The 19394-nt window shown below is 38.0% G+C and overlaps 2 protein-coding genes across 6 annotated transcripts in view; one reads left to right on the top strand and one right to left on the bottom strand.

The window, feature by feature from the left end:
- Positions 1 to 6353, bottom strand: part of LOC139965871 (uncharacterized) — a 37401-nt gene extending 31048 nt beyond the window's left edge. For 3 of the 4 annotated variants that reach the window (XM_071968630.1, XM_071968631.1, XM_071968632.1), the window contains exons 1-4: positions 6213 to 6353; positions 4009 to 4174; positions 3351 to 3644; positions 1972 to 2277 (exon numbers count right to left, since the gene is read on the bottom strand). In XM_071968630.1, coding sequence (XP_071824731.1) covers positions 1972 to 2277; positions 3351 to 3644; positions 4009 to 4143 — 735 coding nt within the window. In that variant the 5' untranslated portion in view covers positions 4144 to 4174; positions 6213 to 6353. The remainder of the gene's footprint in view (positions 1 to 1971; positions 2278 to 3350; positions 3645 to 4008; positions 4175 to 6212) is intronic. The other variant, XM_071968633.1, reaches the window with a different exon arrangement.
- Positions 6354 to 9999: 3646 nt separating this feature from the next.
- LOC139978969 (uncharacterized) lies at positions 10000 to 15975 on the top strand. 2 transcript variants are annotated; one of them, XM_071989957.1, is made up of 4 exons: positions 10000 to 10380; positions 13464 to 13672; positions 14672 to 14986; positions 15534 to 15975. In XM_071989957.1, exons 1-4 carry the CDS (start codon positions 10360 to 10362, stop codon positions 15733 to 15735), a joined length of 747 nt encoding a protein of 248 aa, XP_071846058.1. In that variant the 5' UTR covers positions 10000 to 10359; the 3' UTR covers positions 15736 to 15975. The 2 variants fall into 2 exon arrangements, with proteins under 2 accessions (XP_071846058.1, XP_071846796.1); XM_071990695.1 differs by lacking the exon at positions 10000 to 10380 and adding an exon at positions 12692 to 12843 and having other exon boundaries at positions 15534 to 15974.
- The last annotated feature ends 3419 nt before the right edge of the window (positions 15976 to 19394 follow it).

Genomic DNA, 19394 nt, shown 5'->3' with positions numbered 1-19394 from the left:
GAGAACAGAAAAAGGAGACAATTTTTCAAATAGTTGGAAACTTCAAGCAGAGGTTACAATTAAAGAATCAATAAACACAATGTAAACATGCAGCAAATGGATTAGTGTGTTAGTGCACAGGTGGATCTAAAAGTACTAAGGACACCGAGACAATTTGCCCCATGGTTGTGTGTCATTCCAAATCTGTTGATATTTACAATAAGCTCTTTTGCTTCCAAGATATACATGTTTTGATAAATTTAGGAAGCTAATTTAAAAAGGTGCAAACTGGACAATGAGTGTTGCACTCATCAAAATTTCTTATTTTAGGCCTTAATAAGTTAACCCCTAATGAATGTGATGTTCCTCTTTTCAAAGAAGACAATAAATTAATTTCAAAAAATTGCCTTAGGCCACAACCTGTGTTCAGTGTCCATGAATCAAAGGTTGCCTAAACATAACAGAATATCAGGCAGTCATTCCCTTAACATCATCAACGTGCATAATTAGCTAATGTTTATTCATAAATAAAACGAGAATTAAGGAAAAACTTGTAAAATGGTCAATCTTTGGTGGATTTTGGTGGGAATTGCAGCTACTTCCATAATTTCTAACACCTTTTACAGTGATTAGGTAAATGGTGTTCATAGGTGTCCCTAGACCTTCACCCAAGATGATAAAAAGATTTTAGTTGAAATTGTTAGTCATTAAGTGGTCAGGAATTACTCAGGCATCTTCCTTTCTTCGTTTGCTTGCCAGAAAAAGGAAAAAAGTGTTTTCTTTGTTAGTAAATTAACATGTAAAGGAGTGAGCAAGCAAAAAAAAACTATAACAGTCTGAAAATGGGGTTGCCAAAAATGAATCACATGCAAAGAACATTACTTTTTGATAGGTTTACCCTGTGTTTGTGTAACATGCTTGATTTATAATGTTGTTACTGGTATTAACACACCCATGTTGACATGAATCACATGATGGCTTGTTGGAATGTCCAATGATTAATATGTGACAGACTTTTCAATCTCCACTGCATAAAACTTAAAAATAAACTAAAAATTGCTACAATCTTTAAGGACAGGACAAGAAGATTAACCAACATTTTCTTTACACAGGATGTTTCCATCACTTTACAGTCGGTTTTACCGACTGTGAAAACTTTGTGGCTTTCTTCTTGTAAGGGGTCTTTTCATTCAAGAAAATTTTACAGCTATGAAAAAGTTCACATCTCATTTTTTGGAAAGTTTCAGCCATCTTTCGTTGGAAGTCAATCAGTTGAAGTGCAAAGCTATACTATACAGCAAATTAAGACAGAATGTTTAATCAAATTTTATCCAATTCTTTTCTTTTGTTCAGAATGTTTTCAAGGAACATCCCCTGACACATGCACTTGCTAAGGAAGAATCTAAAATTTGGAGACTTGAAACTGATATTCTTAGAGGCAACAAGCAGTACAATATGTATATACATTTCTTTCATTTTGTTAAAGGAGAAGGGAGTTTAGACACCATCTTGTGAGAAGTTTAGACAATCCTAGCAATGGCAGTCAGGATGCAAGACACAATGTTTCTTGCTTTATGTTTGGTCACACGGTCTTTCTTTTGAGGTGTTTTCTTTTCTGACATTTCTGACAAGACCAGAAGACAAAGACATATTAACAATACAGATGTTTTAATGTCAAGATAAACCACAATCTGTTTCTTAAACAATTTTTTATTCGGTTTAGTTTTCATTTATTTATTTTTTTAATTTATTTTTTCATCTTTTTTTGTGTTTTTTTTTTTTTTTGTAATGCCCTCTGTTGGATGCAGACATTTTCCTTCAATTCTTCAAGAAAGCAAAATCTACCAAAATACTGACTGTAAACTAAAGAGGTTAGTTCTTGCACAAATGATTTCCCACTGTCCCCAACTTCCCCAATTTTGTGAATCTGAACACAGCAAAAGCATGTACACAGGGAAACCATCAATAAACTCAAAGCTAGATTAGTAGTACCTGGACTAATGACTCCCCGTGGCCCCCACTTCTCATTGCCCCAATGATGGCCTCTTTCTTCTCTAGTTGTCTGCTTGCTTCATCTAACTCTCCAGATATTTTACGGCTCATCTCTTCGAGTTGGCCAATTGATTCTTTCTGACAAACTAAATCATTCTCCTGTTGACGAATGATTTCCTGTTTGGCATTTACCAAAGTTTCCAGCTTTTCGACTTCCGTGGTTTTTACCTGCAGGGTCTTTTCGCGGTCATCTAACTTCTTTTTCAAAAGCAAAAGCTTGCCCCTGTTTGAGGAACCTTCTTCAACCTATTATTCGATGAGAAATTAGAGTCAAAATTCCAGATTTGTGCTGTTAATACCTGAATGGCTCACCAAAACAGGAATAGGTATTTGGAAACTTTCATGTGTAGCAAAACATAAAAGGCTTGAAAAATACAAATTAATTAAGCAAGTTAAAAAAAGGGGGTATTACCCATGTTAAATGCTGATGATATTGGACATGCAAAACCAAAACAAAATGCTTTTATTGGCGAACTATGGTGAGTGATTGTAATAAAAAAAATATGTGAAAATGAATTCAATAATATTGTGCCTAGGAAGTTTAATAAACTGCCGTTGTTCAAAGAAAAATGATTACTTTTGTATGGAAATGCTAATTACGAAGGATCGATTACATAATACCCAGTCATGCATGAAACTTGCGATGGATGAGAGGTACTTAAATGACAAAAAGAAAAAAATGAGCAGCCAAGAAATCAAGATTATAACAATATTAAGCAAGAACATTCAAAACAATCAAGGGCATGAGTTCACAAAAGGTCGGGGCAACTTGATAAGGATCTTCTCTGTCAGACAACCAGGCCTACCGTTTTGGTACAAAACACAGAGGAATGTGACATATGGATGAACATAATCAACTGGGAGATCCACCTCTTTTGATCCATTGCCAAGAAAACAATCTAATAAATTATACTAACATCTTTTTTATACTCTTTTCTCCTCTCCTATCAATTTTTGCATCTTTCCTCCAAAATGTGAAGAAACAAAGGTACCACACAGTTTTTTTTGGGGGGGGGGGGAATTTTAGCAGATTTAATCATAGTGTCACCAGCAGTGTCATTAATTCTGATATAACAGGGACACCAACATATTTTAGCAAGGTACGTTCTGGCAATGGCTGATCTGAAAAAGCTGAAAATAATGCATACAGTATGAAGCAGTTATTACTACAGTATGTATAAGGTGAGTTGCATACAGTTTACCAGCCCTTTTACAAAATCGACTTGTAAACTGTGGTTAATTATGACACTTTTCACCATGTTAAAGCAAAAATAAGAACCTCCAACACCACACACTACATAAAGAGTAAAGAGTAATACCTCTGGTGTTTTCTCAGCAGAATCTCCATCTTGTGAGCTCTTTTTCTTTAATTCCTCCACTTGTGTATTCAAAGATACTATCTTAGCTTTCGCCTGCAATTTAACCTTCGATAGTTTGGCATTTGTTTCGGTGAGTTCCTTGTCCCTCTGTCGTATCATCGACTTCAGCTGGCCAATCAGACGATTCTGTTCCTCCAGCTGCTCTTGAGCATCTGACGGACTGACAAAGCTAGCATCTCCAGCGGACATGAAGCTGGTGTCGGGGGAAGGGCTGGCTCCTTCCATTGTTGAGGTCTGAATGGTGCACAGTGTTAACATTAATATCAGTCACTGATTTACAGTAACGGTCTCGCAAAACTTAAAATTGTCGCAAACGAAATTGCACTACGGCTACATGTTAATATGGCATAACATTTGATACAAATTGACACCTTTGATACAGTTTGCAAGAAATCATATCACCACCACATGGCTCAAAGCCGGCACACGAACACTTTCTGCATTCATAAAAGTTACATATCATTTATAAACTTTACACTGAATACTATTTCCCTGCCATAACTTTTGGATATTGGATGCGGTGGCATTGTTTAAGTATCAAATGTTTTAATATTGTACATGTATGTCTTGACAAAAGTGGCTTGGACTTGACACTTACTTGCTCTAACTGGCTGTTATCAATATCATCTGTTTGTGACTCAGGTTCTTCAGCGATGGATTTGTTTACATTGTCAACAACTGTATCTAACTGTGATTGAACGTTTTGAGCAATATTTGAGAGACGGTTCCACATTCTGCTAGCAGGTGATATTTGCACTTGCAGTCTGAAAGATTAAAAATATAAATATATTACCATAAATTATTCTTTATATTCTCAGGGATGTGCCAAGGATTTCCTGAGAGCCGGGTATACTGTTCACCTTCCTGGGGGAGGGGTCTAACGAGAGGGGGTGTCCCCCTCCCCTTGGAGAAATTTTTTTATTTTTGAAGGTGCTCAGATGCCAAATGCTGGCACTTGTGTAGCTTTTTAAGCACATAGACAAGTACTAGTTTTGCTAACAATTTACATTTTTAAATTTTTTTTAGTGAAATGTATTATGTATCTGGTAAAAGTTATTAGTTAGTGTCAAAGAGATTTTACAAGGGACCGATTGAGAGCCGTAAGTAATGTTTCTCGCATGCGTAACTGATGCATTATTAGTCTGTATGATTTTGGCATAGGCTAGGCCCAATATTTTGTTAGGAATGTCGAGATTTTAGATGAAAATAGTGCTGGGTGGGATTCACGATCTTTAAGACAGTGCTGGGCGGTAATTTTTAGTGCTGCACGGGGCCGCCCAGTGCCGCCCAGCGTGGGCACATCCCTGTATTCTATACCTTTTTTTTATCCAGAGTATTAAAAAAAACAATCCTTAGATATACTTTTAATTTTTTGGGCAAAAATAAGCTAAACAGTGAATCAAAGCATAATCTCTCATGCTATGAATATATGGAGAGAATTACTCTCTGTCTTGTATTGTAATGAAAGACTGCAACAGAACCCTATAGTTTCTATTGTGTCTTACAAGGAAGTTTCCTTTCTGTTTATTACTTTTAAAACTTTTTAAAACAATGTCAGTTACAGTTTAATCAACGGTTTATGTTTGCAAAGTACTCTTAATATCTCCTTCCACACAACTACACAAGTAAAAAATAATAGGCCTACTGATAAGTTTGATATAGTCTCACAACAGATATACATGTTTTATATGTAGAGAAGTTCTATTCCTTGACAATGTTCTTTCCTACAACCCTGATTAAGAATGTAGCAAACACTAGCAGGGCCTACACCATTATTGTGGCAGATAATTTTACTGAAAATAAGTGGGTAGGCCTACCACTTAACATGCTATTAGCTATCTACATTATCAGAGCATATAGAAATACCTGGAACAAGCATTTATACAGGATAATGTAAACTTTTAACATAAATTAATCCAGTAGCAAGTTTAATATGGCCATATAATAGGCCTACATCAAGGAGTTATGAAACCCAACAAGCTATAGTAGGCTGGCTTTCTTAACTGAAAAGTTACACAGGTCTCAAAACTTTTCAGTTAGAAAGCCAAATAGTGGACAATGATTTTCACATTTCAAGAGTTGCCTTAATGCCACTCTCAAAGTATTTTGCCCCACTGTGACATTTTAAATGTCATATTCCAATTAAACCCTCATAGCTTTGGTTATAGGTCTAGGCCCCAATAGGCTATGTCAAGAAAATACTTTTGAATTTGAAAATTACTTTTAGCAATTTTTAGCATCATAACTTTGGGAGTACTGATGAAATTTAACTTAGGCCATGGACCTAATTAAGACTAACTTAAACTTTGCCTAGCCCATTAAAAAGTAGACTTGGCGGCCTACTACTAACACTAGGATAGAACCAGGACTAGCCTATTTAAGTTAGTTTAGCCAAATTTAAAGTTGGGGCTAGTAAGACTAAGATTAAGAAGAGCTAGACCTAGGTCCACTAGATGTAGAACATTCAGAAGAGACTGGTGGAATGTTAGGAATAAATTATGAAGTTGTGACTCTTAATTTTGAAAGAAATATGAGCTGGATTTCTCGACTTGGTTGGTTCCACTACCAAGACCATAATTCTGCGATTTGTTTTATTTCTGTTTAATTTCGTGTAACAGGTATCGCCCTCACTTTATACATATAAACTAACGTTAGCTTACAGTAGATTTAGTGCATATGCTACGCTTTGGTACGTTACAATTTGTAGATACTTTGTTATTACGCTAGGGGAGTGACAATCATTCGATTCAAAAGCTACATGAAATCAATCGGTCTGAAAATATGTCATCATAAACGACAAACCTCCATGAAATCCATCTAAATAGTAGGTATAATTTGACGATAGACTAATACCAGTGGGAAAAACATTTCTTTCTTGAGCTGGGTCTAACTACGTCAAGATTGTCGAGTCAGCAGGATGACCTTTGGTCTCAAGAAGTAAATGTATGTTTACATCATAAATCGAGATTCCAGTCGTTCTTACGTTAGAGACGTTCTCCGCGGAGAATGCCAAACCATATATGATTAGGAGTATAAGCAATGTATTATGGAATCCAGACTCCGGTCACTCGAGTATTTGAGTAAGTGAAGTGAACTCAGCAAGATATGTATTGAGGAACATTAAAGAACAAGGACAACATGTAATGTCAGCACAAGGGGGGGGGGGGGGGGAATGATATTGGACAAGGGGAGGGTGAGGTAAACGACGGAAAATTGTTCAGTCGGCACAAACATGGCAGTCAAAGGGTATACTACTGGGGCATCGGTGTGACTTTGGTTCTACATAAGTAACCTAGAAAAATCATAAATTTGAGTGTTTTTCATAAAACGACCCTTCTTAAGTATAACTCTTTTTTAATATTTTCCAACTTCAGATTTCTTAATTAATTTCTCGACATTATGACATTGTTAATCTTAACACAAAGTGAAGGTTATTTTAAGAGTCATACCTATCACTTATATCTGTAAATTACGAATTTTGTACCGCAGAAAAAGTTGCATGCATCAACCCGGACAAACTAAACTCTGTGTTTCGGAAGAATATAGGAATTTCAGTCCTTCCTTGATAACCTTACCTTTTTACCTTGAGCTAAATTACTTTGCCCATGCCATTATCTCTCACTAAGAAAGTCCTTAAACAAGACTGTGTCCTGTGTGAAACACAATGCAGCAAAGGCATGCTTTGTTTATACCAACAATACAGTGATAATATGACAGCAGGGACCAAGCAACCACCTAAAACCACCTCTTCCCCTCCTCCATCTAAAAATAACAATTCTAGTTTGAGGCGTAAATCTTCAAATTGCGCGCCAGACCACAAATAGCTTGACCCATGAACTTTCCGCAGACCCAAAAGCATAAATCAAAACTAAAAGCACCTGTTGAAATTTCGATTCCACTCAACCCTAGTACACAAACTTAAAAGGTTAATTAAGATAACCTCATATCGTGGCTATACTATATGTGGCCTAGGTTAATCTTGTTGAAATACCATGTTAAAGGAACAGTTTGAGTAAATATTTCTCTTGCAGAAGTTAATTTTTATGAAATATTGCAAGAAAAGTTGGTCTATTGGTTTTACGCACAATTTTGAATAAACCTAACTATGTGACACTCCATTTACTGTTAACAATGTTATCAAAAGTAAACATGCAGGAACAAACCCTTTCGTGCGTGGACAAATATCTAATGAGGGCTCAATTAATGGTGTATAATTGATTATTTACAGAATAAAGTCCTTGTTTCACCCCACTGCCTCACTGGTCTGATTATGTTGTTTCATATAGAGTATAATTCATTAGAAATATTTGTCTCAATATTTCCTCTTCTCGTCCTTTTCTCATATTAATTGATTTATTTTTGTTTTTATTTATTTCTTGTTATTGCTGGCAGTGTACAGTTATCGGGGAAAACCCACCTTTGTTAGTATCATATGGTGTGGGTAACACATGGTACGTACACGTTCATGTCATATACCGGTACGAATCAAATTAGACACAGCGGTAACTTCTCTGCATATTGGTGTGCGCCTGTATATATAGCTTTGCCTTTTTTTGTGAACGTCAATCACAGAGGGCCGATTCTACGCCTTATACTTTACCGTGCGTAATGGGTGAACCGTTGTTTAGATTTAGTGGTACAGGGAGCTGCTCCCTATACATGGCGTAAGAAATTAACACCTTGTATTAAACTTTGATAGAAAACTTGGAGGGATGTCCGTTTCACAGGTTACTGATCGATGGAGATGGGCGGCGGAGACAAATGTGCCACCAGGCCTTATTTTGCCACCATACTTCATATTTGCTGAAATATAATTAAAGATGTTATAATACACTATTCATTATTGCATATCCTTCCGGACCTTCTCCGTAGCTCCCCCCCCCCCCCGCCCCACACTTCTCGACCATTCTCTCTCTCTCTCTCAATCACACAAACACCAACTCTCGTCAGATCTGAACAGGTATAGGTAAACATAAAAGCCAGGTATTTCCTTGAGTTTGATGTTATCGATGTTAACGTTTCATGGCAATACATTTCGAAATGTCAAAATCTTCACTAAAGTCGAGTGTTCACCTTCAAAGAATGATGGAAATACTCCAAAATTGTGACAATTTGTTCTTTTAAGTATGATTAATACTATAGAGTGAAAAATGTCACTCTCGAACATATAGAAAAAAATGTCTTGCTCTAACCAATAACTGTTCACTTGTTGAAAAATCTAAATTGTCTTATTTACACTCAGCAAGTTATTTCAAGCTCATTCTGAGATATAATTGTTAGGTTTCGCAAAGTTGCAGCCCGGAGCTGAAAACAAATATTTGCTTTAAACATACATATTTGTTTCTATCATTCTCAAGGGAGTGAGAAATTTCCTTCACCGGAGATTAAGAGGTGAACAGACTTTACGCTATCTTATATATAAACTGTCATAAAAGTTTATACGTATTCAGAGAACTGCCTGAAGTGAAACTAGGCATTTTGGGGACTTTATAGGATTTGTTATAATATTATGACATTGTGTATACCCTATAGTATAGCTGTATTTGGGACAAACAAAAACCCCCAAAACAATAGTAATAACTATCAAGAAAAATTATTCGCTATACAGTCGCAGTGTACTTGGCTGTCAGGCTTTGCCAAAACAAACCCTCTTTATGGGGCGAATCATGGGATTAAGCTCAACGGGATATTCTAGTGGTAAACAGAAGTACGTATGCAAAGTGCACACTACGGTTGTTTGCACCCAACTCGATATATGGTTGATTGAATGTAACCTAGTATGGTCTGGTTAACCCTTCTCTTACTTCCGACAGATGTTATTTAAAAAGTTTAACCGTATGGTATTTAAATATTCTTGTTTATTTTATCCTTGAAACCATGTATTTGAAATGTATACTTAGCTGTTAATATTCTCTGTATTAATAATTTTTTTTTAAAAATCATTTTTTGTAGGTAATATATTTCCTCTGAGGATAAATGATTGAATTATTATGAAAAACTGAAAGACTTTTAACCTGCTGTTGCCAGATGGAATTTAGAAATATAAAATGGAAATTGAAACCAAATTCATATCTTCGCCATGTAAAATGCTATGAGGATGAGAATTTCGCATTAGATGCACAACTTAAAGTGTTCAGCAATATTGCTAAAGCAATCAACTTAAACCACTTAAATATGCCCTTATAATATATCATTTGACATGTACTAATCAAACACGCTGCTTGCATAGTTCCAAATAGCCTTTTCCCACTTCTCCGATACTATACTCCGACACAGTGCAGCCACTGATCTGTACACTAGTGTACAGATCAGTGAGTGCAGCATGCGCGTGTATACTCTTACATGTGACGTTTTTACAGAGTTATACGGAGGGAGGGAGCAAAATTCTAAAGAACAGCGTCGAACTTCACATGATACGCGGAAGTTCATAACCCTTGCGTGGTTGTCAAAGACTACACGACGATCTTGCCGACATATTTCACAATGTTTATATTATGAAACACTGAAATATTTTTATTGTGGCAAACTGGTGTCATTCTTTTACAAAATATCGTAGGTGTGACGGCTTGAAGATTTGACTTCGATCAGTTCTTAAACGGAAGTTGTCGTTAAAAGGATAATACTGTGGACCGTTTACAGTTCACAATTTACATCGATATGTGAATTTTGTTATAAAATTACCACCGTGGATCTGTTTATACGTTTCTTGGCGTTCGGACATATTTTCCGTCGGACTTTTCTTGTCTGAAAGTCAGGACTTTATGTAGATTTAAATTAGACATGTATTGATAAAGATTTATAAGCATTTAAAATCATCTTGGGTCTGGAGGTATTTGCATAACCCGAATGACTTTCTCTTAAAAGACTGCATAAAGTATAATAGCATTGTCATCTTCGTCGAGGAGAAAAAGGGGCTCTGTATTTGCCGAGATTCTACCGAAAAGGAGACATGCGTAATAATGTGACCAAGGTGAGATAAAGTATATTATTTTGTGTTCATTTATTGCATTGTCACCTACAGAAACTTTTGGCGAAAAGGTTTTAAACGTCCAACTGATAAGTCAAATGTCATCAGTTTTGCCTTTAAATATGCTAGAAAACCTAATAAACATCACTTAGGGAAAAAAAACTGCAACAAGTATATCACTGTAACCCATGCAGGCAAAGATATATATATATATCCCGGTGGAAGCTGGAAGTTTTTTCACTGTTCTTGATTTTCCAACTCACCAACTCATTACGATTTTCATTTATATATATATATATATATATATATATATATATATATATATATATATATATATATATATATATATATATATATATATATAAATATATATATATATATATATACATATATATATACAGACCGATAACAAATTTGATCCCATATTTACAGTAACGGTGAACTTTATCGACTGCAGGTAAAAATATATAAAACCACACTTTTGCATATAGATACATATATCATATTTATTCAAGAATAGTTCTTTCTTTCTAAGAAGAACTGAGGACAAGTAAGATTGTTAACCGATTTGAAAGTGGTCAGAGTTCCTGCACTTATAGAATGTACGCTTCTATTCATATAATAAGGAGAGATATGTTCGTCCATTTCATTGTTCATTTTGGTTGTTTCTAATATAGGTGGTGACCCAACTTACGTCTCGTAACAACACTGCTATGACATATAAAGACCACCATGACCCTTATAGCCTCTGAAATAACGATTTTAACTTTTGTTATGATGATGGAATCGATAATTTCCTCCAATTTTCATAAAAATATCAAATTACCATCCCTTAATATCTTTCTCATTTTCTTTTTCTTGATGAGCGAAAAGTATGATCGTCTCTTAATTTTCCAATAATATAGATTTTCTTTCATAAAAGGGACAGTTATTTCGTCGGTCCGTGTTGTGAAATAGCTTGGGCACTAAAGATGTATATAACGTATACAAATACACTGAAATGGTGTTGTTCCTCTAGGATATACTTATTATGTTAGTAAGTGCATATTGGTACTGTTTGTGTATACGTGTAGGGCCCTATATATAAACACCACAGATGTAACGTATGGGCCAATGATTCGTATACTTAGTAATTATTAATACTACTTAAAGGTCTAAGTATATAGTTTATTGACCAAACTGGTGTTTTATTATTGGTTTAGTTTGATGAAAATAAACACTTTATTTGACGTATGATATACGGTACTTATATACTAAGCTATAAGTGTTTGATATACTGTTTTTCTTTTCAACAGCAAGGAGATTTTATAGACCGACTGATATACTAACATCCGTTACAATAGTAGAAAGAAATGTGCTGACATATTTGCTAATAAACCAATTAAATATAAGCTTAAAACCTCTTGTACGGAATTGTGTATAAAACCTACTTTATGTAATTACATGTGACTCAATTTCCAGCTAGACGAGAGAAAAAAAATCAGAATAGAATATAGCTTTACATTAATATTTATATTATTGATATCTGCAATATTTATAATGCCATATAGATATCTTCCAACAATCGCTCGGTCCTGTGGTCAGTGGATTTGTTAAACATGATTATGTTGTAGACATTTAAACTTTTTTTGATATCATACCGATATTTACAATCGATATGATATAATATGATATGCTTAACATGGATCAAATTTTCGAATAAAAAATGGCTGGTATTTTTCTTTTGCACAACATAAGCAATATTGATGCTATTTCGTTGTCTATAATCGGTCAAACGATTAGCAGTCCCGATCGTTGTTTTGTTTTTTATAATTTTTGTTTTATTTGTTAAATATGATGATGGTAGTGTTTGGTTACTTAGGTGAAAAGATATAACACATATGAGTGTGTAACGGCGTAAGTAACAATATTGCCATCACCGGTGCACCCGGCCCACACAGGCTACGATGTAAACTTGTATTCAGATATTGGTTATCATTCAAGCAAACAAAACTAGAAACCACTGAACATGCTTAAGGCAATAATATGCACGCGATCGATACAACACGCAGGGCGTGTGCTGATCTCAAAGCACGATCGCGCGCGCTGGACACGGCATGCAGAGCGCGCACTTATGAATATAAGATGGACGCTTTGGCTACCGCGCGCGAAGCGCCTACAAAAAGCGACACCGTTGGACGCGTTGTCTACCGAGTGTGGAGCGCGCTCGTCGAAACGGCTGTTAGTCGCGTAGATATGCGCCTTAATACAAAAATACTTTTACGGCATCCATTAAAGTTAATTCAGTCGAATGCGCAACGGATACTTAGTCTTATTGTTGCTTCATAGTGAGGTATACATACTCCATTGAATCACTGTGTACACCCACACATACAAGTTACATTGTGATAACGCCTTATACCTATATATGTGTTATTCATAAATTCAGAGCTGAAGGGTGACTGTTGTGTTATCGTTGTCTTGAAGGTACGTAATAAACAACTTTCAAAGGGAATTTTCATTTTAACGTGTACGGTTTAATGTAAATGTATCGGTATTGTATTTGACTGCATGTATTATTGGAACTTTTATTGGTTACTCAATAGCATCTAAATGTAGTTGTTATAATTCTCGACTTGCTTGCGTTTCTGTACACAAAAAAATTGAATAACTTCTTTTCATGTGACAAGGGCATAGTATATGAATTTCGGGCCACTGTTAAATTGATCTTTTATTTGCAAGATTCTGCGCAGCTTTATTATCCCAGAAACTATAAATCTCGGTAGTATAACTCGGCTATCGTGTATCATAAAAAAAGACTGCATGGTTTTCTTCGAAGGAGACCTTGCCCTCTAGGCGGCATATATGAGGCAATATATGCTTCACCTCCGCCAACGGCCCGGCCTCCACTAATTCCCTATATTATCTCTATGAAATAACGATAGAGACCTCCCCCCCCAACACCCACCCACACCCCCACCCCATAATATCTAAGGTCAGTTTCACTCGATATTACATTGACGAGTTCATGTGGAATAATGTGATGTTACTGTAACTGTAATTTTCTTCTTTTTTTTTTCGTTTTTAATATATTCTTATGAAAAAAGATCGAGAGAAACTTCATCATGCCAATATCCAGTTCAAGAGAACGACTGATGCCATCAGTTGCAGAGAAGCCATCAGCGAAATCACAACCAAACGTCATAATTCATCGCACCAATGAGATAAGCGGAAAGAAACATCGGAAAGGAAATGCTCAGGAAAAGCTAACCTTACCACGAATTAATCAATTGCAAATCAATGAACAAGAAATAGGGTATGCATATAGCGGTACTTCAAACTCTCCCCACCCCCCCCCCACCCCCGGAAAATGATTAGAAACTCATTGTTTGACCTGAAGATGACATTATACGCAGCGGCTACAGAGAAAACATTCCTTGTTTTCATGTGTATTATTTTATCTCGACTTACTGTATCTAGCAAACCCTAATCTAGCGATAAATGCCACACCCCTTGCTCGCAATCCCCCACCCCCCCCCCCCAAACCCTCACGAATTTCTTTACAACACTTAGATACGATATCTACTATTCAGGCATATCTCAGATCAGGTGTAAACTATACGTATGTATCTTGTATGGTTGTTTTACTATGTCGATATTCAATTGTGCATAATATGAATTTCCTTTATAGCGCCACTAACATTTCCAGACCCGACCAGACTAAACCTTTGAAAATATCATTCATAATTTAGTCCTTTACTTTTGAAAAGAATATACTGTTAGATGAAGTCCCTGTTATATACAGAAAGTGGTGCCCGCTCAGGCTGACGTTTATATACACAGAAATAGAAGGGAGGGGGGGGGGGCCTTTCCAAAGAAACAATGTATTGAAGGGAAAAGGTAACACTTTGTGCCTCTTTCTCTAAAGTAGTATACCATTGTTCTACATGCTTGTAAGGGTTTAAAACGGAAATACTCCCTGCAGTCAACATGTCATGGCTTGTTACTTTCATCCAATAGCACTGACCATCTAAGAAATTACGCGGGAAAAATGAAAAATTTTGGGTTGGAAGGAACTTGGTTTTTCTAATAATTATATATTTCTTAAAGAGATTGTCCTACCATGATGCGATCATGTGGACCTACTAATGTGAAGGGCAATTAGGTTTTATCGTGAAGCTATATGGAAATTAAATCATCGGCTTTAACTATTGACAAAATGTGCATGCAGGTTTTTGAGCTACTATACAGACTATGCAGTTTTCACACTTTCCTTTATCGTTTTTTTTTTTCCTTCTTTCGATTCTTTCTTTAGACAGTCTCAATTTCATTATGGTGGCTTCACCTCACCAACACCCAAACCAAGTACTCCTGGTCACTCTGTAGGAAGAGATGCACCAAAAATTAGAAAGGGTGACAAGGATTTCGCTTTCAGAAAGATAAGAGTATTTAGCAAACTACCGGAACTAGAACCTTTGACCTTGGTGTTCTCAACTCATAACGAAAGCCTTACACACCACGATGTGCTGAAGGGGTTACAGGTGGTTCAGCGTATTACTAACGAGGACCTGAAGAGCATTCAGTTCATTGATATGAATGTCGTACTCTCCTCCGCTGGCGTACCAGGAAGGTGAGTACACATTGAGTAACCCATATGTAAGGATCGATGACACAAAAGTCTATACGATGGGGTCGTCTTCTTCTTTCTTTTCTAATGGTATATGTAGGGTGGTGGTGTGGTGGTGTGGTGGTGTGGTGGTGGTGTGGTGGTGGTGTGGTGGTGGTGTGGTGGTGGTGTGGAAGTGTGGCGCTGTGGCGTTTTGGTGGTGTGGTGATGTGGTGGTGTGATGGTGTGGTAGGTGGTGGTGTGGTGGGCGGTGGTGTGGTGGGTAGTAGGGGGGGGGAGAAGCCACATTGTTAATGACCACTCATTAAATGAGTGACTCATTACAGTGTGGTTTGCCATGACTAGAAAATCACCGAGGCAAATGTGGACCTAAAATGATATTTGTATTTACTGCTGTTTTAGTACCATAATCGATATGGATATCGGGACGGGCAGAAAACTTCCGTTGCTATAGCCTACCCTTACCGTAACGACGATAAAGAACACGGAGATTGGGGGTATTACAGGGAGATTAATCGTAAAATTTATTGTCAAATCTTTTAATTTTCAGATGGTTGATACGAGTTAAAAATCATCCGGCTTGCCAGATTTTGTTGGATCAGGGAATTACGGTGAAAGATGAACGAATCAGCTTACGCCGTTACGATGACGTCAATGCCGAAGACTATGGCGCCTTTTTGAAAAGGAAAACGATGTTAGAAAGCGCACAACATTCTGAAATACAAAAACTAATAAACGAGAATTTAACTTAAGTTTTTGTTGATGAATATTCATAACGTGTAAACATGTGTCACGACATGTGACATATGGGAACATGAAGCTATAAGTCAACTACAACGGTTTGAAAATTATGACACATGAATGATGATTGATGAGGACGAAAATAATATGGGACTGTTCATATCATGAAGCATATCATTCTAATAAATATTCATATCATTTCGATCCGATCATGAATAAATCATAATGATCCAACATAGAACCAAAACTAAACTTTATTATGCATTTTTTTCAGATAAACTTGTTTAAACTTGTTAAAGTGTTGCAGTAAGAATGTCTAAGTAGAATCTGCTAAGCTGTTCGGTTAATCCTAATTTCGCGTGACCTTTAGTATGGAGCGCGCATCCGGCAAAAAGTCGTTCGAGCACTTTCTTTACAAATAATCTCTCGTGCATGCGTTTGCAGCTCTCGTTCACAGACCAGTTGCAGCCCTCGTACGCAGACCAGTTGCAGCTCTCGTTCACAGACCAGTTTCAGCTCTCGTACGCAGACCAGTTGCAGCTCTCGTACGCAGACCAGTTGCAGCTATCGAGCGCAGACCAGTTGCAGCTCTCATTCACAGACCAGTTGCAGCTCTCGTTTGCAGACCTGTTCAGCTCTCATTCGCAGACCAGTTGCAGCTCTCGTTCGTTCAGACCAGTTGCAGCTCTCGTTCGCAAAGCAGTTGCAGCGCTCGTTTGCAGACCTGTTCGGCTCTCATTCGCAGACCAGTTGCAGCTCTCGTTGGCAGATCAGCTCAGCTCTCGTTCGTGCAGTAGTTGCAGCTATCGTACGCAGACCAGTTGCAGCTCTCATTCACAGACCAGTTGCAGCTCTCGTACGACGACCAGTTGCAGCTATCGTACGCAGACCAGTTGCAGCCCTCGTACGCAGACCAGTTGCAGCTCTCGTTCACAGACCAGTTTCAGCTCTCGTACGCAGACCAGTTGCAGCTCTCGTACGCAGACCAGTTGCAGCTATCGAGCGCAGACCAGTTGCAGCTCTCATTCACAGACCAGTTGCAGCTCTCGTTTGCAGACCTGTTCAGCTCTCATTCGCAGACCAGTTGCAGCTCTCGTTCGTTCAGACCAGTTGCAGCTCTCGTTCGCAAAGCAGTTGCAGCGCTCGTTTGCAGACCTGTTCGGCTCTCATTCGCAGACCAGTTGCAGCTCTCGTTGGCAGATCAGCTCAGCTCTCGTTCGTGCAGTAGTTGCAGCTATCGTACGCAGACCAGTTGCAGCTCTCATTCACAGACCAGTTGCAGCTCTCGTACGCAGACCAGTTGCAGCTATCGTACGCAGACCAGTTGCAGCCCTCGTACGCAGACCAGTTGCAGCTCTCGTACGCAGACCAGTTGCCGCTCTCTTTCACAGACCAGTTTCAGCTCTCGTACGCAGACCAGTTGCAGCTCTCGTACGCAGACCAGTTGCAGCTATCGAGCGCAGACCAGTTGCAGCTCTCATTCACAGACCAGTTGCAGCTCTCGTACGCAGACCAGTTGCAGCTATCGTACGCAGACCAGTTGCAGCTCTCATTCACAGACCAGTTGCAGCTCTCGTTTGCAGACCTGTTCGGCTCTCATTCACAGACCAGTTGCAGCTCTCGTACGCAGACCAGTTGCAGCTCTCGTATGCAGACCAGTTGCAGCTCACGTACGCAGACCAGTTGCAGCTCTCGTACGCAGACCAGTTGCAGCTATCGTACGCAGACCAGTTGCAGCTCTCGTTCACAGACCAGTTGCAGCTCTCGCTTGTGCAGCAGTTGCAACACATGCCAACCGCTTCTATAACTATCAAAGATCAAGAGGTCAGCGGCAAACGTCAAACTTTGCAGTTTTGCGAAACAATTCCACGTACTGCTTCTGACACCGCAAAGCCAATGCACTTCAATCACCGTAGCTGTATTCCTGCGCATGTGACTATGTGCCTCCTTATCATGATATTGCCATAGAGGCCAAAGGTCATACAACGACAAAACTGATTTGTTGGCTTTGTTGACACACCATGTCAAAATTTCACAAAAGAAAGGAGAAGGTATACTTCTGTATTGCTAATTAGTATCATAGATCAAAGTTCCCAAGCGCTAATATAAAGAAGGCCAACTTTTGCGAAAAAGGTGTTCTGCCAGTGCTGGCTTAGCACCCTCTGGAACCTTGTAGATAAGCACACGAGACCCCCTCCCTTTCCCCGTCATCCCTTATTAAAGTTTGCAGGCACAAACAAAAAATAGAAGTTTTGGTGTATGTCTTGCCTAAAAGGGCTGACGGAGGACCTTCTACCTTGGGGTTCTATGGCCTTTGGACCCCTTGACCAAGATACATGCCTTATCTGCGTATTGGATAATATTACATCATGTGTCGCAAACTCCTCCCATTAAACGCAAAGTTGGAGGAAGCTAAACGTAGTCGGAATACGCTTTGTTGTTAATGTTATTTATACCTCCAGCGTTATAGTTCCCAATAGATTTCATAAAGAGGTCATATCAGATTTGCAACTCCATGAATTGCAATCCTTTTGATCAGCTTGTCGGGTTTGGTTCTGACAGCATGTGCGATGACGTCATCGATAAATCTCTGACGAAGTGTCAACTATTGACTCGAATTCAGTTTCTATGAGTTCACAAAAAACGTCAGGAAAAAAAGAAGAAAAAACAGTAGAAAAAAAAACAGAGAGATACAGGGACCAGGGGAGATGAAAGATAGGAGCCCGGTTAGACATCTTCCCTCACGAACCGTAAGATATATCAGGCCAGTAACTTGATACATTTAAAAAATATCGCCGAAGATAGAGCCTTGCGCACGAAATCCAACCAAGCTGATCCACTCTAAACCCCCAGTCCCAACACATTGAAACTGTAACCGTATGATCATGACCATGTTACGTAATCAAGTGAGAGTATCACCAGTCTCGTGGAGCTGTGGAAAGGGGATAGATAATACACATTATCAGGTTAAAGGTTGGTGAGCGTGTATGTACTGTTTACACGTGATCGTATATAGGATCTTAGCCAAAACGAGATCAATACATTCGGTACTTAATAATTCACTCCAAAGTATACTTAGAGTGATATGTCATACATGAATTCATCAACTTAAGTTAATATCTGACATCAAGCCTTTACATATGGAGTTTGCGGGACCTTGCGCAAACATCAGATAGTCACACAGTGTATATAGGCGGTATATGGCCTATATCCATGCACATGTATGTTACACCTGATACCATTGTCTATGAGTTATCGAATTAATTAATCAACCTGGTACGCTACACTCACTACCTGTTGATCTCTGCCACTATCTTTCCCATGTTGATGTAATTAATTTATGTTGGATATACTTATATATATGCAAATTGCAAGTTGGTTAGCAACCTTAATTGATATATAAAGGTGTACACGCAATCACGTGTATTGTTTTATGTCATTATAATGTATTGTTTAAATCGCAGCTGTTGGCAGAATTCTCAGAGAATTTTCCACCAGGACATTTGGTTCGGCAACACCTTGTCATAATCATTAAATCAATATCTGCAGGGGTTGTCATCTAGCACAATACTGTGAATCACACCTTATAACTGTCCAAAATAAATTATCTCACGACAAAATAGGCTTCGGCTTTTTTTTGGGGGGGTGGGGAGAAAAACTTTACTGCCAT

The sequence above is a fragment of the Apostichopus japonicus genome, chromosome 1 (genome assembly GCF_037975245.1).
Source record: "Apostichopus japonicus isolate 1M-3 chromosome 1, ASM3797524v1, whole genome shotgun sequence".
NCBI classification, from domain to species: domain Eukaryota; kingdom Metazoa; phylum Echinodermata; class Holothuroidea; order Aspidochirotida; family Stichopodidae; genus Apostichopus; species Apostichopus japonicus.
This window is presented reverse-complemented; position numbering and strand designations above follow the sequence as displayed.